We start from the raw sequence: 22,605 nt of genomic DNA on the forward strand, positions 1-22,605 counted from the left end.
AATTAAGCATAAAAGCGGTGCCTTCCTAGAGTGAGCCCAAAGGAGCAACTTCCTGTTCACAATTAAAAACACAGTTCTCCTCCACAAATGTGAGAATGTGTATCGGGCCCGGCCCTGGGCTAAGCAACTCAGAAACTGTGAGGAGGTGTTGAGGCTCCGGCTCTCCAGGGTGAGGATGCGTCTGTTGGGGAGTCAGGAGGTTTTTAGGAAGAGAGGATGAACACGGGGTTCCCCCGTGAGCTATTTCAGGGGGGGGCATGCCACCCTCGCATCCACGCTAATGACAACAATAGCATTTAACGTTTATTTTGCAGACGGGCACCAGATACTATGCCCAATGCTCTATGTGCTCAAAATGAAATATTCCTTTCGTTCAATCAATTCATTTCGGATTCTGAGTCCTTACTCCGCCGGGCTAGCAGGCATGCCCACGTCAGCCATCCTCGAGCCCCCGTCTCTTGACCCGGTTGGTGTGTTAGGGCCACCACCCATCTCCCCGTCACCACTGAGATGCCCACTGTCCAGGCCACGCCGGCCATCAGGCCCTGTGACTGCGCTGCCCTCCGGCCGCACATGGCACATGGGACTCTTCGGTAGGGCCAGGAACCCTACGGCCATTCCCTTGGCTGCTGGACGCTCACTCCGCCTCTGTGCGCATTTCCCGCGCCCCACCCCCACCCCCAGCCCGGGGACGCGGTCAGGAAGTGGGAGGGACTCTCAGCCGGTCCCCACTTTCTAAGACTTTTTTCCTGCTCTGTTCTCCTCATCCTCAAATTACATTTGCATTCTCCTTTTGCCTCGTGGTACAACCAGCATTTTCTTTTCAAAGAATAGGTTACAGGCTTTTGCAGAAGGTGGGAGGAGCCGTTGATCTCAAAATGTTTCTGTTTTTACTTGTGAAAACTCGAGAGAGAACACACAGAAAGGACTGCAGTGGCTCCCGCTGAACCTGGGGTCGGGGGGAGAATGTAGGCAGAAAGGCTGGTGTCAACATTGCCGAGGGCTGTCCCTCCGCACGGGCGCGATCGCCACTCCACAGAGGGGCATCCCAGGCTTGGGGTGCCTTTGCCTGTGCCCTGCTGGTAGGAAGTCCATTGTTCCCCCCTCAGAGGCGCCTCCTTCTGAACTGCACAAGAATGGGGTTTGTTTACGACTCCCCAAAGAGGGGTGAATTCTTCATCCGGATAGGGCGTCCCATCGGTTCACCTGCCTTGCTTTCTGGTTGCCACACGGTGTCGCTGTTGTAACTTAGCCCTGCATTGGCCGAAGCCGGGTAGAGCCTGGGCGGTGCCTCCCGTGCCTATCTGTGCGCGTGATCCCGCCCTCCTGGGGCGACGCTCACCCGCCAGGATGTACCTCCAGCTGCCGAGCATCGTGCACCCGCGCGTACAGCGGCCCTGGATACCTGCGTCTGGACTGGTTCCAGGTCCACTGCCCGTGGGGACCCCCTTTTCTTACAGGGGTACTGACAACCGGGCAGCCTTGTCCTTTGAAAAACCCCCAAACCCAATGAATCTTATCCTGTGACCTTTCCTTAGATGATGGTTTAGAAGGAAGGAAAGAAGAATCGAGAGAGATTCCGAAAATTTTGGCTTGAGCAATTGCGTAAATGGGTTATTTGCTGAGGTGTGAAAAACTAGTTAGGTATATTTGCTGAGTTCCAGAGTCACAGACCCAGCACCCGGGAGGAAATCCTATTGGTACCAGGTGAATGTGGCAAGACTGTGCCAAACATCACAAAACCTGTCTCACTGCGGGAAACTTAGGGTGGCCGCCATCTTTGATAGAAAAGCGGGGTTCTCTCAAAGTGTAGGGGACAGCTCGTTTCCTGCTATACACCTGTGATATTGTGATTCGTAAGAAATAAGTATTTGGTCTTTGTGTCTGTTCCTGGCACAGAGCTCCTAAAACCCTTGGACTTATCCAACTGGTGAGAGCAGTAGAAGCACCTTTTGTTATGTTAATGAGCTGACTCTTGGGAATCACCTAAGGCTGTTTGCTGGGGCAGCCGATCTTGATCTTGTGATCGGAGGGTTGGAACCTTCGGCCCCATCCCCAGACCTCTGGGCTGAGAATAGGGGTTCGGAGGTTGAATTGGTTACTGATGGCCAGTGATTTTAATCAGGCCTATTTCACGAAGCCTCCATAAAAACCCCAAAGAGGAGGGTTTGGAGAGCTTCCAGGTTGGTGAGCAGGTGGCGGTTCCAGGAGGGCGTGGCTTCGGAAAGGGCGTGGCTTCGGAAAGGGCGTTAAGCTCTATGCCCTTTTTCCAGACCCTGCCCTGTGCATCTCTTCCGTCTGGCTGTTCCTTATTTATATCTTTTTATAACGAGCTGGCAATCTCAGAAGCAAAACATTTCCCTGAGTTCTGTGAGCCACTCTAGCAAATTTACTGAACCCAAGGAGCGGTCTGTGGGAACCTCTGATTTTTAGCCAGTTTGTCAATGGTACAGGTGACAACCTGAACTCATGATTGACATCTGAAGTGTGTGTGTATGTGTGTTTGGGGTGCAATCTTGTGGGACTGAGCCCTCAACCTGTGGGATCTGACACTATTCTCCAGGTAGATAGTGTCAGAGTCGAATTATAGGACACCCAGCTGGTGACAGAATTGCTCGGTGTGGGGACAAAAATGCCCACACATCGGAGTTGTTGGTACAGAATCTCAGCACCCAACACCTTGAACGTCTGACCACTCATCCTTTTTGTGAGGGCGAGGGGGAGAGGCATCTTAATCCATTTAAAAAACATGGACCCATCGAAGAAACAGGCCACGCTCTGAGCTTTTAGGCCAGAGGTACAAAGGTGAAGGGGACGCGTCGACCCAGCTGTAGAGACAGGCAAGTAAACAAATAATTCTAGAATAAGCTAAACGCTATAGGCAGGTTCTATGGGAGCACAGGGCAGGAGGGTGGCCGGCCCCGCTGAAGGACGAAGCATTCTCCAGGCTGGTTAACCTTGCAGCTGCATCTTCAAAACTGAGCAGAAGTCAGGGCTTGTGGGGGAAAGAAGACTGTTCCAGGCAGAGGGAACAGCTTTAAAGATTATAGATCTGCAGGAAAAAGAATTTAGGAAGGATTAGACTTACCCAGCCTCCCAAAGAGGAAATTTCAGAACTTCTCCAAATTTGGGTGCTAGGAGATGTAGGCTATTTATTAAGCTCAACCTCTTGGCTTCTTCAAAAATACAAACTTACTTAGAACAAAAAATCCATGGTGTTTAGGTAGCAGCAGCAGAGGGAAGGAAGTGAGATGGTTAAAAAAGCAAACAAACATGAAATCGTGGACTTTAAATGAAAGGCAAGGTGTTCATGTGCCTCGCCTCCCCTGTCATTTGCGGGCTAAATCTGCCTGACGCTGGGCACCGAACCCAGGACAGAAACCATCCCTTCTCTCAGCAGCTCGGTGTGCATTAATATGGTGACCTGAGGGGCTGGCTATGGCAGGGAACCCAGGCCCAGAGAGGTCAAGGAACCTGCCCCAGGTCACACAGGCCGGACATGCCACAGTGCAGCTAGAATCCAGCTTGGTTTGATGCCACCCAAGGTCAGGTTTAGAGTCATCCGGAGCTTTCACAGGTGTCTGAAAATACCTGTGTCATGGTCTCCATAACTGGAAAGCACCCCACCACCACCACCACCACCACCCCCAGTCCTGAAAATTTAATTTCCCTCTAAACAAGGTCAGATCTGAGACCCAGAAAAAAGAAAAACCAGAAAGATCTGGTGTGTTTTAGAAGCAGCGAGCAGCTGGGGCCAGCTCTTGATGACCTGAGCCCTGAGTGTTCTAAGCCATTCGCCTCCTCCCACAGAAACTTTTGTGAAGACCCGGATCTATTCACAAGCTCCTGCCAAGGCAGGGTGTGTCCCCAGAACTGGGCTCCCGGCCTCCCTGTCCTGTCCTGCTTCTGACTCATTATTTATCTGTGGCAGGAAGTAAACACTGAGAGGAGAGCAGGAGGGCGTGGAGGAGTGAGCTCCCAGGCTGTGACAGGGGCTGGGGAAGAAGGTCATGTGCCGAATGAGGTGTGTGCCTGCTTTCTGCCCATCTGCTTTCAACAAAGCATTTAAGAAGAGGAGTCATTTTCCATTAAATGAGACAATACCCACTTACCGTAACAGCTTGGAAAAGAGAGGAAAAAAGGAAAGTAGAGGGGGAAAGAATGACCAATCCTCCCACCATCTACAGACAATCGCTCTTACATAGTAATGTGTTTCCCTCAGACTTTTCTTTTTTCTAGTTCTTTCTTTCTTGTGAGATAAGCTATTCGTGTCTATATATATATATATCTTTATAAAACATTCCAGTAATACATATTGTACTATATGATGTTATATGTAAAATGTATATGATGAATAGACTATTAAATAATGAATAGGCTTTAAATAATTAATAGACTATTTTTTAGAGCAGGTTCAGGTTTACAGAAAAATGAACAGTCCAGAGAGTTGCCACATAGTCCTCCCTCCTCCAAACACAGCTTCCCGTATTATTAAGATTTTGCATCCGTGAGATGCATTTGTTACAACTAATGATCCAGTACTGATACATTATTATTAACTAAAAGTTATAGTTTGCATTAAGGTTTCCACTTCGTGTTGTGCGTCATTACAATCCCACACAGGTAGTTTCACTGTCTTACAGCTCTCCTGTGCTTTACCTGTTGGTGCCTCCCCCTCCCCGCCGCCCCTACCAACGCATGGTAACTGCTGATCTTTTTACTCTCCATGGTTTCTTTCTTTTTTTCTATTACCTGTTTTTTTTTTTTTTATTGATATACAATACAGACCGTAAGATTATAAATCCGAGAGCTTGAGGTATGTTTACACTTCCGTACACCTGTGTAATCACACTCAGATCTAGACGGGGAGCATTTCCCGCATTGCAGACTGTACTCTCACGCCTCTCCGGGTCAATGGCCCCGCCTGAGAATAATAAATATTCTGTCTTCTACTGCCATGGAGTGGTTTTGTCAGTTTCCCGAACTTCATATAATTGGGATTAAACAGTATATATACTTTGCTATCCGATTTCTTTTATACATTGCTCCTTGTTGATTTTTTAAAATTATTTTTTATTAAGGTAAAAAACTACATAGTATAAAATATACCATCTTAACCAATTCTAAGTACAGTTTAGTAGTGTTAAGTATATTCACATCGTTGCACAACCAATATTTCTGTAGTTGCTGAGGTCAGCTGAGGTCATCAACTTGAGACCTTATTTTTAAATCTTTTTAAATATAGATGTTTTAGCTTCTTAAAAGTCCCTCTAAGTCCTGCATCTGACACATTTTGATACTTGTGTCTTCATTTCACTTGGTTCAAATACTTTCTAATTTTCTTTTTAATATCTTCTTTGACTCATGGGCTATTTAGAAGTATATTATCTAGTTTCCAAATAGTTGGAGATTTTCCAGGTATCTTTCTATTATTGATATCTAATTTAATTCTGTTGTTTTCAGGTAATACACTTTGAATAATTTGAATCTTTTTGAAGTTATCGAGGCTTAGTTATGTGTTTTGTATGTGTTCTATCTGTACTCAGAAAGAACATATCTTCTGCCGCTCCTGGATAGTGTTTAATAAATGTCAATTAGGTCACGTTAGTTGATAGCATTTCAGTCTTCTGTATCTGTTCTGATACTCTATCAATGTGTTCAGATGATTATTGAGAAAGGGATGTGGAACTATATCAGGTTATAATTGTGGATTTGTTCATTTCCCCTTTTGTCCATTTTTCTTCATCTATTTTGAGACCCTGTTATGAGATAAACTTTCCGGCTATTCATGTCCTTGTGATGAATCATACCCTTATTGTAATGACCTTCTTTATGCCTGGTACTGTTCTTTGTTCTGAAGTCTACTTCCTCTGATATCATATAACATGACACAACAGCTTTCTTTTGATCAGTGTTTTCATGGTTTATTCCCTGCACCCCCTCAGTCTTTTACTTTGAACTGGTTTGTGCTTTCTAAGCATAATTCGAAGCACTTTTCTTGCAGATAGTATATGGTTGGATGTTGCTTTTTCAATCTATTCTGAACATCTCTGCATTTTAACTGGACTTTTTATAACATCTACATTTAATGTGATTATTAATATGGTTGGATTAAATCTACAGCTTGTTTGTTTTCTCTGTTCACCTCTTTTTTATTCCCTATTTCCTCTTTTTTTTTTTTTTTACCTTTTGGAAAAATTCATCGTATTTATGATTTTATTTTATCTCCCTTTTGACTTACTAGCTACAACTATTTGTGTTATTTTAGGTGGTCGCTTTAGAATCAATAATGTACATCTTTACTGTATCACAATCTATTGTCAAGTGATAGTATATCATTTCATTTATAATAGAAGTGTCGTGCAACAGTGTACCAACATTACTCCCCATTTGGACTTTGTGCAATTGTTGTCACACATTTTTTCTCTACATGTGTTAGAAATCTCATAGTTTATATTATTTTTGCTTTACGTAGCCAATTACCTCTTAAAAGAGTTAAATAATAAGGGAAAAAAGCTTGATATTTACCTGCATAATTACTATTTCTGGTGTTCTTTATTTATTTTTGTGTGTGCGTCAATTCTGATTGCCATCTGGTATTATTGTCTTTCGGCTTGAAGGGTTTCCTTCCACATTTCTTGAAGTATAAGTCTGCTGGTGATTGGTTCTTTGTGAATATCTGAAAAAAATCTTTTATTTCGCCTGTGTTTTGGAAAGACATCTTCACTGGGCAAAGGTTCTCGATAGGTGGGTTTTGTTTTTCTTTTACGGTTTTGAAGATATTGCCCCACTGTATTTCTAGCTTACATTTTTCCAACCACACACACAAAAAAATCTGATGTTGCCCTGATTTTCATTCTTTTGTCTTTTACTTTGACTGCTTTCAATATTTCTCTTTTTCTTTTTTTCTTACTGGTTTTAAACAATTTGGTTTACGACAGGCCTTGATGTAAGTTTCTTCTGGTTTCTTGTGCTTAGATTTAGATTCTTGGATCTGTGGGTTTCTAGTTTACATCATATTTGGAAATTTTTCAGCCATTATTTTCTCAAATAGTTTTTTAATCCCTTCCTCCTTTGGGGACTGTAATGACACATATATTCAGTTGCCTGAAGTTGTCCCACAGTTCACTAATGCTCTGTTTGGTTTTTTTTTTTTTCAGTCTTTTTTTTCCCTCTGTGTTTCATTTTGGAGTGTTTCTGTTGCGATGTCTTTAAGTTCACTAATCTTTTTTCTCTGTCATGAGTAATCTATTATTAATATCACCCAGTGTATTTTTCATTTTAGACATTGACGTTTTCATCTCTAGACATTGGATTGGGGTCTTTTTTTATACCTTCCATGTTTGTGCTTAACATGCTCAGTCGTTCTCCAGCCCCCTGAACATGTGGAATACAGTTAAGCAACAGCTTTTTTAAAAAGTCCTTGTGTACTAATAATATCATCTGCATAATTTTTGGATCGGTTTTGAATAATTGAGTTTTTTTTTCATTGTGGGTTGTATTTTCCTGCTTCTTCACATGCCAGACACTGGACTTTATGCTTTTGGACTCTGGATATTTTTGAATTTCTATAAATATTCTCGAACTTTGTTCTGGGATGCAGTTAAGTTATTTGGAACAGCTTAGTCCTTCTGGGTTTTGCTTTTAAGCGTTGCGAGGTGGAGCCAGAGCAGCGCGTAGTCGAGGGTTAATCTCCTCCACTCCTGAGGCCAGACTCTTCTTGGTTCTCTTACAAATGTCCCATGAATTATGAGGTCTGGCTGGTGGGGATGGGAATGGCTCCTAACCCTGTGCCAGCTTCGGGAATTCTTCCCTATAAACTGCTTTTGGTGGTTTGCTCCTAGACTCGGGTGTTTTCCATGCAAACTCACGCCGACCAGTACTTGGCACCACTTTGAGTTCTCTCTTCATCCAGGTTTCTCTTCTCTTCGCCTCTTCCTTGGGGGCTCTAGCTGCCCGGGTCTCCCTGGATGCCCAGCTCCATCTCCTCAAGGTTCCGCCTGGGTCCTCCCTCCCTGAGCCACTTCTTCCAGGCTTTGCACTGGGCCATAGCAGGGCCCACTCCGCCGCTTTCTGTCTCCGGGGATCGCTGGCCTTTATTTCCCAGGTCCCCTGCAGAAGCCGGTCCCCCCTAAGTTCCACCCCTGGTGCAGTTCTTAATTTTTTATATGACACTTTTCAACCAGGCTGTCTGAAAACGTCCAAAAGCCGGCATATCAAATTTCTATTGCTGGTTTTCAATGGAAATGCTGCAAAACATCTGGCCTTTATTTTGGGACAGGTGAGAAGACCCTTCTAGAAAAAAATAATAATAATACGAGAGAAGATGCCATAGGCAAGGGTTGTTTTCCTTTTCAAGAGCATCTCGTATCACAGACACTTGCAGTCTCTTGTCTTTTAGGAGCTCAAATGCCAGCCTTGACAGCAGTTAATCTTCCCCTACTCGTCCCTGCAGCCGTGTTAGCGCTGGGAGGGAGGTTGGGATCGTTTTTTATGTTTTTTATGTCTTTAATGTTGAACCCACTCGGCCCCTGGCAATGTTGACTCATTTACTCCCCCTCCGCATCCCCCCCCCTCCCATTTAGGTCAGTGGGATTAAAGAAAGGCATGTCTCAGGGAAATAGACTGGTGACTGGGACTTATTCTGAAAAGAAACCCTTAATCACATTTACTAGCTCAGGACACATCTGCTCAGTCTCACACAGGTAACATTGGTGACATCTTACTGATCGGACAATAGACCAAATTTTCTGGAAGATTTTTTCGTCATCGAGGGAAGATTCCATTAAGTTCCCCATATTGCACTGTGTTGACTAGGGCAGGAAAACGGTTTTAATACAGGCTAGGAGTCTCATCAAGAAGGAGATAACAAGTATGCCAACTGTAATGGGAAAACGCATTAAATTGTACAATGTAAATATGAGCAGCAAGTTGTCTATTATATTTCAGTAAAGCCAGGGAAAAAAAGGGAGCCATACAAATTTTTTTTTTAAAAAAAGGGTATAACAAATATAAGTTTATCACTATTTCTTATTTCTTGGCATCAGAATGAAAGAAAAATGCTCCTATAATCCAAGCACACAAGCAAAGAAGCTGTCATTTGCATTTTCCCATGGATAACTAGTAGGATTTAACTTAAAATTAAGGAAATAGTAATACTCAGGTAAACATTCTATCGAATTCCTCGATTCGGCCTTACTAGAGTTTTAAAGATCTTTCTTTAGAACAAAGAGGGATGCCTTCTCTAACGGAACAGTAGTTTTATATTTGGTATTTGATCATTAAGAAGCATCCACATGATCAGAAGTAATTATGTTAGATGTGCATTTGACCGAGCTGGTGTCCTGTTGGGGACGGTGTCCACATACATTCTGAGGACACTGGCAGACACTGCCCAGAAGCACCTTCCAGCAACCAGTCTGGGAAGCACGGAACTGGGCCATTCTGCTGCCTTCGAGGACCCCGCAGGAGGGTTGCTGAACGACTGTTTAGAAGACAGTTTTTAAGTTTTCTGTGGATTCCAGGTGCCTGTTCTCTTCCCCGCATTACGCTGGATAATGGATTCTCATGAGTGGACCGACACCTTGACCCTCAAGTCAAGTAAAAGCTCATGTGGCAAAGTGTAGGCCGAATGTTAAGGATACTTCGGGGTTTCGTCCAGTACACACACACACGCGCGCGCGCGCGCACCCTTCTCCCCAGTATTCTCGAGGGGCTCCCACTCTTTTCCTTTCATCTATTGCTCGGCTTGTTCAGGCATCGTGGCCTTTGCCTTTTCTATCTTCGAATGAAGGCAGAAAAGAGCTATAACTGGATTAAAAATACAAAGCTAAGTGTGACTGGCCGCCAAGGTCAGCGGGCGTCTGTGCAGGGGGCATTGTTGGGACTGGTTAGGGCCGTGCGTCTGGGTGGGACCTAATCTGCTAGGACCCCGGTTCCCAGGGGCTCTGTGACCCAGGCTTCAGTCCTGAACCTCTCTGGGAATATTTCTTCATGTATGTGATCAAAGAGATTGCTAGTGTTCAGCTTACGCCGCATAAACCAAAGGCCAGACAACTGTGTGGAGTTAATGCGATTAACTGAATTAAATTAACTGAAAAGTACTGAGCGTGGGCCTGACCTTAGAACATGCTTGGTACGTGGCACCTCTCTGTCTAGACAATCTTCCTTTCCGGGTTTGCTCATCTTAAAGCCCGGCGGTGCAGGGCCATGCTCGTTTTTTCCTCAGCTGGCCTCCTTCCTCTGAGCATTCCCAGTCAGCTGGTGTGTGTCTTAAACATGAATTCAGGAACCCCTGTGGGTCAATCAATCGTTTCCTGCAAGGAGAGTGGGGAGGGCCTTTTTTGTCTCCATTGTCTACCCAAATCTTTGCTGCAGCTGATCACCCCTCCTTCCAGGTCCACGCCCCATGCCCCATGCCTCTCCCTTCCCTGTGCTGGGGGTATCTGGTCCGCCCCCTAGGAGGTCGGGTGCCTCCCAACCTCAACACGAAGGCAGCACCCCCTTCGGTCTGAAAGCTTTCCATTGAGAGCCCAGCCCACGGGAGCTCGCCTTTGAATTCTGTACAGAACCTCCGTCCCACACACTTCAACTCAAATCTGGAGGCATAAAAGGACATTATGTAAGCTGAGATTAATGCAGAGCCCTCTACAGATCAGTTCTTAAGAGTTTCCCTGCCCTTGGGCAAATCTGCTCCCAGCGAGTGGCTTTAATCTGGCTTTAAAAATCGCTTCTGATAGGTAATCAAAGAGATTGCTGATGCTCGGCTTATGCTGAATAAACCAAAGGCCGGATTCTTGTTTTGGGGGGGAAGCGAGCGCCCCACACTCCGTTTGACGTTTGTTCTCGGTCGCTCTGTGATAAGACCCACGAGCTTTTAAGGTGACCAAATCAAGTGAATCTACCATCTTGTCCGCGGATGATAATGACTTCAGTTAGCCTGAAGCAAAGACGCACACTCCCCCTAAACTGGCATCTCCTGCTTGAGGTGGGGACCAGGAAGTGGCTTTGTTTGGTTGAGCGGGGAGGGAGCAGTGTTCTGAGCTCCTAGAGCAAGCCGACCTAAGCAGGAGTGCTTCGTTTCAGAATTACACACCATTAATCTTGTTAACTACTAAAGGGTTTGACCCCTAGTTAATGGATGGGACACAATTAAATGTCAAGTGTTCATTTAAAGGAAAATGGCCTGATGTGGAGTACAGAGTTGCTGGTTCTGAAACAGTCTATTGAGCCAACAATCCTTGCAGCTTTTGATCCCTCTGGAGCTTCGTGCTTTCCAGAAGGCCAGTGGTCCCCACACACCGGCCAGTGCTGCGTCAGGGCCCAGGGCCCTTCATGGACACTTCCGCCTTTGTGACCACTTGGGAATTAGAGGGATTCATGTAACTTACCCTCTTACCTTCTCTTCTTTGCCCTTGGCAGCTGTACTTTGGGGTCAGAAAACGATAATCCGGCTGAGACAGTAGCCAGCTCTCTCTTGGGTCCACCTGAAATCTTTCCGCGCCTCCAGCATGCCCGTCTCGTGTCTGTGTTTAGGGGCAGGCACTGAACGAGGATGACTGACTGACGTGGCAATGTTGCATACACACCTCCTTCAAGGACGTCGCATGCACATCATAGGCGAGGGGCTTCGTGGAAGGCTGGAACGAAAGAGCCCCTTGCCTTCTGTCTCAGTCCGTTCCGGCTGCTGTCACAAAAACACCACCGGGGCTTAAACAACGCACATTTCTCACAGTTCTAGAGGCTGGAAGTTCAACATCGAGGCACCAGCAGGTTCCATGTCTGGTGAGAGCCAGCGTCCTGGTTCGCAGATGGTTATCTTCTCCTGTGTCCTCACATGGTAGAAGGGGCGAGGGTCTCTCTGGGGTCCCTTTTATGAGGACACTAATCCCATTCACGAGGGCCCCACCCTCGTGAGCAAATCACCTCCCAAATGCCCCACCTCCTAAAACCATTGCTTTGGGGATTAGGGTTCAGCCTATGAATTTGAGGACACGAACATTCAGACTCCCTCTTCCAAAGTTTTTGTTCTTGGGGGCAGCATGGAGTGAATAAGAAGACCGTGGCCCATCAGGTCCAAGTTTAGCCTCTCTGTTCTCCACGTTCTCACCTGTAAAATGGCAGCGTACTCCCCAGCAGCAGATGTAAACGAGGCAACACACAGAGCCTTGAGGTCCAATGAATTGCATCCACTGTCATCTTCCCAACTTTGCATTTTGGCAATCTGAAACGTCAAAAACGTTGCAAGGATAGTTACAAGAAGCATCCTTATACCTATTGTATTGGTCTGCTCGGCTGCCGTGAGAGAATGCCAGAGCTTGGGGGCTTCAGCAGTGGAAACTTATTCTCCCACAGTTCCAGAGGCTGGAATTCCAAGCTCAGGCTACGGCAGGGCTGGCTTCCGGTGAGACCTTCCTCCTCGGCTTGTAGACAGCAACGTCTCACTGTGTCCTTTCATGGTAAAGGGCTTTTTGTGTCTCTTCCTCTTATAGGCACACCCGTCCTGTGGAACTAGGACTCTGTACAACCTCGTTTAATCTTAATCACCTCCTTAAAGGCCCTGTCTCCAGATGCAGTCACATTGGGTGTTAGGGGAGCGAGGGGGACCCAGTTCGGTCCATAATGTATATTTCTACACTTTAGCAGGCCTGTACTCCACTTTCCCACTGTGCGCATCCCTCATATATGAATGCCTATGCATTGCCTTGCATGGAAAGCCATAACCTTGCTGCTGACCGTGTAGGGATTTCTTCCCGCTGCTCACATCCAAAACACACAGGTCTGTGCATGCGTGAAAGTGCGTGCATGTAGCAAACAGTCACGAGACGATCCCACACATTTTCCTTTGCTGTTTTCCTCTCTATGGTAACTTTAAAGAAAATGGTAAAAACATTTAAAAAAAAAAACAATACTTCTGTTACCTTTCTACATTTTCAAAATTTTGTATTGGAAACGGATTATTTTTAAATTTTAAAAATGCACGTAATTAAAACTATATAGAACTGAGAAATACAGTCCACGTAGAGTATGTGATAAGCTATTTTGCAGTCACTGGATAGTTGTTGTCTGTAGTGGATCCATAATTCTGAGCCCAGTTCCCCCACGTTTCCTGCACACTTCCGAGTTTTTCTTCCCACGTTGTCCAGCTAATGTGTTTCCAAGACAAATATGGGGATAATTCAGCTCCCAAGAGGTGTATATAGGTTGCACGCAGAAATTCCACAGCCAAATAGAATTGACTTTTGGGTTATGCCTCTCATGGTACCACCTGGTGAATGTGAAGAATCAAGTTAGCTATTATCGATAATCTCTCTTTATTTCAAAGCACAAACGCCGAAGGATCATTTGTACCTTTTCCCTAAGGATCCCCAGGAGTGTTTGGGACCGCCTTGTAAATGGCACAGAACTGGTTCAAACCCTGTATAATTATATTAAACTCGTTTTAAAACTTTGAGTTTCTTATTTCCCTATTCAGTACTGACCAGCATGAATGTTTGAGATTCCCTGTGTTGATTTTTTGGAGAAAATGATGTGTAATGTTAGGGGAGGGATGGGCCTGGAGTGGGCGAGGGGTCTTTTCACGGGGGGAGTGAGCTGCATGGGGATGGCGTGTTCAGTGGCCTTCGTGGGGGAGGGTTGGGGTGACTCTGCCTGCGATGTGGCTCTGTCCTTGGCGCCCATGAGGACTGATGACGCATTCCATGTTCTCATTGTTGGCAGCGCTGGGCACGAGGGCTCCTGCTCCACTTCTGACGCTGCTGCCCGCTCGGATCCACGCATCGTGTCCCCAGAGGTGACTGAGCCAAGGAAGCACCCAGACAAAGCCGGGGGCCCAGAAGGCCCTCCACTGCCCAGCCCACCAGCGCCCTGGGCAGAGCGCCCCTCAGCCTCCCCGCCCTTCGCTGAGGGCCCCCCGGAAGCTTGCTCAGCAAGCCCAGCAGCAGCACCCGAAGCCTGGCCCCCTATTCAGCCCCCCACTCAGCACCTCAGGAGGAAACTTTCTCCAGAAGCGCCGGGGGACACTCTGACAGCGTTTGTGCCTCAGGGGGACAGTGCGGCTGCCATCGTCCCCAGTGCCGGAAGACAGAAAGACCTGAAGGAAGAGGGACAGGAATCTGCTTCCTCCACCCCCACTGACCAGGCGCCAGGAGCTTCCCCAGCACCTCCCAGAATGCCGATGAAGGGGCAGCTGTGTGGGGAGGACGGCCCGCCTGGTGGTTTCACGCCCCAGGGGAAGGAGGCTGCAGCTGGCCTCCCCCCGCCAGAGTCTGGACAGGAAGCGGCTTCTGTACAAGTGACCCCTAGGAGCCCTCCTGCAGCCCAGTCAGGCAAGGAGCATTCGGCTGGCCTGGAGGAGTCCCTCCCGAAGCCAGAGACCCCAACCCCACATGATACAGCAACTAGAGCCTCAGACAGAGGAAGTTGCCCCATAGAGATGCCAATTCAGCATTTAGCCCCTGACTCGGAATTCCTTGGGGCCTGCTGTACGACTGGGAGCGATTCAGGGGCTCCCCACAGAGCTGAGGCAATCGCTGCTTCCTGGGAGAGCTGCCCAGAGCAAAAGGGGGCTCAGCTGCCACTCGCAGAGCTGCCCCCGGACCCCCCACATCCTGCCCCGGTGCTGGGGGGCAGGGGCTTTTGGACGGAGACTCCGGACACCAGCGATGCTCAGTGTCCCTCGCAGGCAGGGACACGAGGAACCGAGCACGGTAAAGCCGTCTGCGAGGCAAGAGACTGCCAGCCTGCAGGGGCTTCGCTTGTGAGCACCGGGACACTGCGTCCAGATTCCAGCCCCTCTTCATGGCCAGTCGCTCAGGCCTCGGCTGCTGCAGAAGAACCCAGCAGGCTGATCGGAGAGGCGGTTTCTGGGGCTGAGATGCCCGTTCTTAAAGCTCCGGTCGCGGAGCTGGCAGACGCAGGGCTGACGGCACAGGAGGACCGTGCACCTGACGTCGGAGGCGAGGAACAGCGTGCAGAAGGGAGCCCCGGAGAGCATTCTGCCTGTTTGCCCCAGGAGGAGAGGGCAGAGCTCTGGGACAGGGGGCAAAGCCACGGAGTCCAGCAAGGGGAGCTGCCCCAACCTCCCAGGACATCAGACGAAAGTGCCAGAAGGTCACCAGGGCCAAAGGACGAAGCGAAGGCCCCTGACAGTCCAGCTGCGGCTCAGGAGGAAAGCAGACTACCTGGGGCTGACCCCACACGACAGGAAGAAGCCCCGGAGCCACTTGAGGGTGCAGAGATGGGGGGGCCGTGGGGAGAGCAGCACCAGGCCTTCGGCCGTAAGCCCAACCCAGAGACGAAGAAAGGCGAGGTGTCAGAGGTAACCAGTGACAGCGACGTGGGGAGCAAAGTCCTTCCAAGCACGGCCTCGGCACAGCTTCTCAGAGCCGGGACTCCTGGGCAGACTGACAGGCCTGGGGCTCCGTCAGAAGCTGCAGCTCAGAGCCCAGCGGCCTGCGGGGTGCTGGGACAGGACCGTGAGGTCCCCGCGTCAGGCTCACTGCATCAGCTCCGTGATCAGGATCCTGCCCTGACCTCTGGGCCGGACGGAGCTGGCGGACACACTGTTCCTGCAGGAGCTGTCTGGGAGGGGCCAGGCCCTCCGTCCACATGTCTCGACACCCTTCAGGACGTGGGGGGACTGGGAAGAATGGCCTCCCTTCCTGCTTTAGAATCTGAGAAATCAGACTTCCTGTCAACTCCTGCCGCAGAGGCCGTCCCCGAAGCCCAGGAGGTGGAGAGCGCGTCTGAAATAAAGACGAGGAGCCACCTGTCTGGGGAGAGGTCCGGCAGCTGTGATGGGGAGGGCTCGCTGACCTCCCCCCGCCCCCGTGGGCTGGGGCATGATGCAGCTGGACAGGAAGTCCAAGCCGAGGGGCCGCACCCCCCGGAGGGGGAGAGCTTGGCAGTGGACTGTGGGCTCACGACACTCAGCCCAGAGCAAGATCAGCAGGGAAACCTGTCCTGCCCAGGGGACAGCCGGATACGCGTAGCTGCCCCCGAGGGGCCCTCAATATCTTCTGAGAACCATCTCCAGCCTTCCCAGTCGGACCCAGAGGCCTTGGTCCTCGATACGCTCAGGGAGAAGGGCCAGCCACGTGAGAATGAGAAAGAGGCCGCTCCAGGTGCGAAGAACCCAGGTACGGATCCTCGCCACATCCACGTCCCCGTGGAACCTCGAGAGGGCGTGCGCTTGCCCGCTCGTGGAGGTGAGGAGCAGGCTTCGGGATCGGAACCTCAGGGCGAGAGCCGCGCAGGCGATCTGTCTGGTGCTCCGAGTTCAGCTCCCAAGGTCGCAGCTCTGGAGAGCCCCGTGACACAGCAGTCGGAGGCGTCAGCGCCCGTAAGACTGGAGCTGCCTGCGCTGGGGGAGAAGGGGCAGAAGGGGGCACGCCCTGGCCGCCAGCCCTCCGCGGTCTCGCCTCCTGCGGCAGGCGCCTTACAAGACTCGGGCAGAAAGAGCTGCTGCGCCGGGCAGGGGCCGAACAAGCCCGGACAGGAGCCGGCCGGCGTGCCGAAAGCCGGCAGCCAGCGTGAAGAAGCATGTCTTGGGGAAGCAGGTGTTTCTGAAGCAGCTGACGCCCGGCCCCCACTCCAGGGCTTGGGTAAGACAAAAAAGGCAAGTGGGGGCACAGGGGTGGCCCCACCTTGCCGGCCTGACTCAGTAGCTCTCCTGGATGCAGCTCGCTGCCTGCCGGCCCCAGCGCCTGCCAGGCCCGGCGTCACACCCACTCAGGATGCTCCGGGGAGAGAAGCGTGTGATGAAACCCAGGAAGGCAGGCAGCAGCCCGTGCCGGCCCCGCAGAAGGGAATGGAGCGCCCGGCCGCCTCGGACGTAGAGGCCCAGAAGCTTCTTGGACGTTTCCCACCAGCCGAGAAGCAAGAAGAGGAAGACGTGGCTGCCGACACTCGTGGGGACGCTGCCGAAGGCAACCTGGGGGTGCGGCGGGCTCCAGAGGGGCCGGGAGAAGCCGCCTTGAGGGGTGGCTTCCTTCAGGCTGATCAGGGCCCCTCCCCTGGGGAGCCGGCTCCCGCCTCTGTCCCCGGTGAGCCCGGCCAAGCTGACCAGCCTTCGGCCAGCTGCCAGGATGCCTTGCCACAAGCAGGAGAGCTGGGCGGGGTCCCCAGGAGCACGGCCAATATTTCTGCAGCCCAGGTAGCCCCTGACCCAAAGAGGCTCTTGCCGTCTGGGCCACCAGAAGAGGCTGCTCCTGACGCTTCCGACACTCCTTACCTGCACATCGATGGTGCGGCCAGGAGAGGGGCAGGAGACTGTGGGGCGAAGGAGGTTTCCTCTCAGGGCCCCAGGGGTCCTGCTGAAAGCACTTGTTCCACGGGGGAGCCCCTGCTTGGCTTGGAAGATGCCGCCTCCAGGAAGCTGCCTGCTGGCGGCCCCCTGGAGCCAGGACCCGCAGGCAGGGACGTCTCTGCGGTGCGAGCCAGCAGCGGAAGCCCCAATGCTGGGAACTTCGAGGGGCCCGTGGACTCCGAGCCCTACCTGGACAGGACGCCGCTTCTGGCCAGCGGTAAGCAGACGACAGGGGAGCAGAAGGTGGCGAGAGCTGCCGGGGCAGATGCCCAGGCCTGTGAGATCACCGCATGCCTGGCCGGTGAGGAGCTCACGGCGGACGAGGATGCCCGGGAGGTGGAGAGCAGCGGGCAGAGGATGGCGGGGCCCCCCCAGGCCCCGGGCCAGGGCACATCACACGGCGCAGACGCCGGCGCCCGGCCGGCCAGCGTGATCGCCGGGCTCCCTGACTTCAGGGAGCACATCACCAAGATCTTCGAGAAGTCTGTGCTCGGAGCACTCACTGGGGACCGGCCCCAGCATGCGCCGGGAGAAAAGGCAGGAGCCGGGAGGAGAGTGGCCGGCGAGGACCCCGCGGTGCTGTCAAGCCCAGAGAAGCTTCCAGATGGGGCTCAAGGAGTGGCCGCCGCCCCACTCGCTGCCCCTCCCGCTGGACTCTGCGTGGACTCAGAGGAGAAGAACTGGGAGCTGGCTGGAGAGGCTGAGATTTCCCATCTGGGTTCCCGGGGCCCCGCTCCAGAGAAGCTGCCGGGGCTGGCGGGCCTGGTCCCAGAGCAGAACCTGCCAGGTGCCGGCGTGGGGAAGGAGGTGACCGGCGTCCTGCAGGTGCTGAAGGACAGCGAGGAGCCGGAGGAGGCGGGAGAAGCTGGGGTGGGGGGCGGAGGCCAGGCCCACGCACCGCGGGGAGGTGGCCGGCCGGAACCAGCGCCCAGTCTTCCTCCACAGGCCGCTTCTCCAGAGACTCTCGTGGAGAAAGCCGCTGGCTTGCAGGTGGCTCCCCCGAGCCACGAGGAAGGGGACTTGGTTCAAGGTAACAGACTTCCTTCTGAAAGACAGCACCAGGGAACATCCCCCAGCGACAGTCCTCCAGAGGCTCCAGGTGACATGCCGGTGTCTACCTCTGCCCCGGGAGCATCTTCTCCCCATGGGGAGGCTCCGATTGTGGCTGAGGCTGTCAGTGTGCCCCGGGCTCCCGATACACTTGGGGGTGAGGGGAGGCCCGGAGGTGCTGCTGGGATCTTGGAATCACAAAATATCCTGGGCATCCAGAGCACCCCTGAGCCAGCAGCTGGAGAAGCGGCCGACACTCCTCCGGAGCCCAGCCTGGTGGCAGGTGCCGCCAGGGAAATAGAAAGTGACGTCGCTTTGAACCCAGCTGAGACGGGGACACATCTGTCCGGTGACCTGCCGGAAACAGGTGCTACGAGGATGTTCGCTGCCCCGGCTCCTGCCCCCGCACTGCCAGGGACCTGTGGGGATCCAGGCTGCTCTCAGGGGGCTCTGGGGATGGAGGCCACAGCCGCCCTGTGCGGAGACAGCCCAGCTGGGGACCTGCAGCCTGAGCAGCAGCCCCCGCCTGAGTTCCCCACGCCTGCTGGGGACGGGAAGGCGTGTGTCTCCTCACCTCTGGAACCTGATGGAACTCGGGACCCGAAGCCTCAGAACCCGGCTGCAGAAGCGCCCCACGCGGAAAGGTACTTACAAGAATAAATTCTGTGGGAATGTGGGGGCCAGCTTCAAAAGCGATTCTCACCCCCGTTTCTGTTAAGTCGCTCAAACAGGAGGGCGGTTGTTAAGAAGCTACGTTCTCCATCTCCGGTTGTTTACATTTACCGGCTTGTAATCTCTGGATGTGCTGAGAATCGGAAAAATGTGAGGGTAATGGGTGGAGGCGTGGGAGCCGCCCGTTTAACGTGCCTTACACCTTTTCTTGTGTTCTTTAACTCATCCTAACCCGTTTGAAAAACCCAGAGTGTTTACTGGCTGGCAGCACTCTGTCGAGTTAGAGGTTATAGTCAATCATATGTTTTTCTGGAGTCCAGATACATCTGCTTTTGACCTAAATGGTTCAAAAGCATCTCAAAGCCACCGACTGCCTGAAACTAAGGGTTTCCTAGGGATTTCGGCATAGTCGTCATGTAAACCTTTAATTGGGAAGCGGGCTTTTCACATAGGATATCAAGAGAAGTGCCAGTCTTAGCATCTACTGCCTTCTTTACATTCTCCCAGAAAGTGCCCCGGGCCTGGCCCATCCACCTTACCTTCAGTTCCTGAGGAGGATGCTCCAAATGTCACCAGTGAGGTCATTTCTGATGAGGCCAGAAGTGCGGGAGGAGCAGAAAGGTAAGTGAAAAGGTAAACAGGCTTTGGAGAGCCACGAGGGCCTCCCTCAGCAGAGAGACACACTGGACGTTTTGCAAAGGAGAGTACTGCTCACACATGAGTCCTTATGCCAGAAAGTGGCAAATGGCCACTCCCGACTCTTCATACGGGCCAAGAAGGGCCTGCGGTGACCGAAGGCTCCATGGTGGTAAAAGGCATTGAATGGAGTTACTTTCATATCTGAGCTTATGAAAAACCCAAACAAACAGCTTTCTTGAGATGTAATTCACATACTGTATAATACGCTTGTTTAAAGTATACGATTCAATGGCTTTTTGGTATATTCACAGATATGTGCAACCATCACCACGATCAATTTTAGAGCATTGTTATCCCCGCCAAGGAAGTCCTGCACCCCTTAGAGATCGCACCCAACTCCCCAGCCTCCTGAGCCCTTGGCAACCACTGATGTAGTTTATTGCCTTTCGAGGCGAATGAGCTCAACACAGATTTAGCCTCTGAAGCAGAAATGTCTAATCGCCAGCAGCAGTCCCACTACGTAGGGGTCTCGCGACAAGAGGGGGACAGATGACAGAGGTAGCTGTGAACCCCAGACCTTCGCACTTGCAGGGGGTCTGCCTGTTCTTTCTAAGCGAAATGCCACCGATAGTTACGCAGAAGCTGGTGCCCAGAAGTTTTATCCTTTCGGAGAAATGGAGATATTGTGGACAGACTTGTTGTGAACAGGCTTTGCAGCATCCTTAGACCTTTGGCTGTTCCGGCACTCGGTGGGCGTGTGTGCGCACGCGCGTGTGCGCACACATGCTGCATGTATGAGCAGAGCAGGGGTGGACTTTAAATTGGTACCTGTGGCCGGCCAGCCGGCCAGTGCATCCTCCCAAACAGCTGCAGGCATTTTATAAATGACTCGAGGCATGTTTCGCATATGCTGAAAGAATGCGCGATCACCTGTTTGTCCAGTCTGAGCTCGTCCTCGGCCACCCAGCTGCCTTTCCTGCCCTAGGAAGGCCGCGCTCCTAAGTCTGGGCCGGTGAGAGGCAGGCGCCTTCTGCTGAGACAGATGCAGTTTTAATCTGCACTGGACGCTCGTCTCTGCTGCTGACTTAGCACATAATTCCCTACAGCCCGTGCCGGGATGTATTTTGACATTGCCAGTTGAAGTGTAGGAAAAATATCTGTCTAACCAGGAGAAACTCCCTCTCCCCATGAATGACACATGAGCGCCTTTAACGCCGCTGGATGTTTCATCGCCTTCTCGGAAATCTCACGGCCAGACATGTAGTAGCTTCAGAAGTGTTTCGTAGCATGTTATTTTAATCACTTTAAAATTTAAAATTACGGTTTCTAAATTAACAGGGAATCTGTAAGATGCAGAAAAGTATAAAGGAAAAGAGAAAGATTCATGACCTCACCACCTAACGATGACTGTTATTTATCGTTTTTGTGTATTTTTACCTCCTGTTTTCCCTCTTTAAAGAGTCACAGAGTTGTCTTTCCCCGCCCCCGCCACAAGAACTCTTTGCAAACAAATCTGAGTGGCTCAAGTGGTGTGACTTATCAGTCTACCGAGCAGTGGACATTCACATTGTGACCAGCATTCCTGTTCGCTTTGCTCCGGTCGAGGGTCCTTCGGGTGGCAGGTTGCAGACTCTCCAGAGCTGGGATGTCCCAGCAGGCAGCCACTTGTCACGTGAGTGGGGAGGCGCCCTAAGTTTAAAATACACACCACACGTTGAAGATTCAGTATGAAAAAAAGAATATAAAATACATCATCAATAATTTCTATGTTGACTGTAGGTTAAAATAATATTTTGCATGTATCGAGTGGGAGTATATTATTGAAATGTATTTGACATTTCTTGTTCCTGTTTTCAATGTGACTACCAAAACATTTTAAATTACACATGGGGCTTTCGCGTACGTGGCTTGCATTTGTGGCACGAGGTCTGTTTCCGTTTGGATCACTCGGCTCCACGACCCGCTTTGCCCTGGTCTTTGAAGGGAAGGAGGATGAAGAGGGCTGGCCTTTCCTGCCCTTGGGGCTCTTGGGGAAAAAGTTTTCCTCCCCTCCCATTGGTCAAGGATTTCTGGGAAGGATTCTGATTGGCCCCTCCGTCCAGCTGGCCAGGAGGAGTGACTTCTGCCTCCCCTCCTTTGGGGGGAATTAAGGAGTTGGCAACGTCTGAGCCAGTGGGCTGCAGCAGGTTCCAGCTTACACTTAGTAGATAATCAAAGGTCTCCAGAAGGATTCAGACCATCTCTGCTGATGTGAGTAGGAACCACAGATGTGGTCTGGAATCTTCTAGTAGCCACGTTAAAAAAAAAAAGAAAAAAGAAAAAAGAAAAACAAAGAAAAAAAGCAAAAAGAAAAACTAAATAGAAAATTAAAATATAAAATTAATTTTGATGCTATATTTTATTTAACCAGTATATCACAAATGCTATCTCTTCAACATGTAATTACGCAGAAATCACCAAGGTGGTATCCTACATTCTGGTTTTCATATGAGTCTTTGACGTCTGGTGTGTGTTTTGTGCTCACAGCACATCTCAGTTGGGACCAGCCTCATTCCAAGCACCAGCAGCTGTATGTGGCAAGTGGCTGCCATGTTGGACACCCCAGGCCCTCGCAGAGCTGTAACCATGACGGACAGTGACCCAGAAGGGCAAGCCTTCCCATGGGGACCCCAAAGACCCACGTCTCTCTGCCCAGTAACCTCACCCCTATTGGTTGGACACAAACGTTGGGAATTCTTTTTTGCCTTGAAGAGAGGCTCGGTACCTCTGGTGAATTGGTTTACCAGGACAGAGCTGCCATGGGCTGGCGGGTCTGAGAAGGTCTGGCCGAGACCAGGGGGTGAGTGTCCTGGGAACAGCGGCGTCGCATGGAAAGGTGATATTCAGCAGCTGTGTGGGAGAAGGTGGGTGGCCTCACTTCAGCAGACGCTGCCAGG

General features: G+C 50.7%; 1 protein-coding gene across 4 annotated transcripts in view; it reads left to right on the top strand.

The window, feature by feature from the left end:
- TACC2 (transforming acidic coiled-coil containing protein 2) overlaps positions 1 to 22,605 on the top strand; it is a 176,283-nt gene that overhangs the window by 32,285 nt on the left and 121,393 nt on the right. For all 4 annotated transcript variants that reach the window (XM_016149087.2, XM_036223910.1, XM_036223909.1 and 1 more), the window contains 2 exons: positions 13,720 to 19,002; positions 19,538 to 19,651. In XM_016149087.2, coding sequence (XP_016004573.2) covers positions 13,720 to 19,002; positions 19,538 to 19,651 — 5,397 coding nt within the window. The remainder of the gene's footprint in view (positions 1 to 13,719; positions 19,003 to 19,537; positions 19,652 to 22,605) is intronic.

The sequence above is a fragment of the Rousettus aegyptiacus genome, unplaced genomic scaffold (genome assembly GCF_014176215.1).
Source record: "Rousettus aegyptiacus isolate mRouAeg1 unplaced genomic scaffold, mRouAeg1.p scaffold_m13_p_6, whole genome shotgun sequence".
Taxonomy (NCBI): domain Eukaryota; kingdom Metazoa; phylum Chordata; class Mammalia; order Chiroptera; family Pteropodidae; genus Rousettus; species Rousettus aegyptiacus.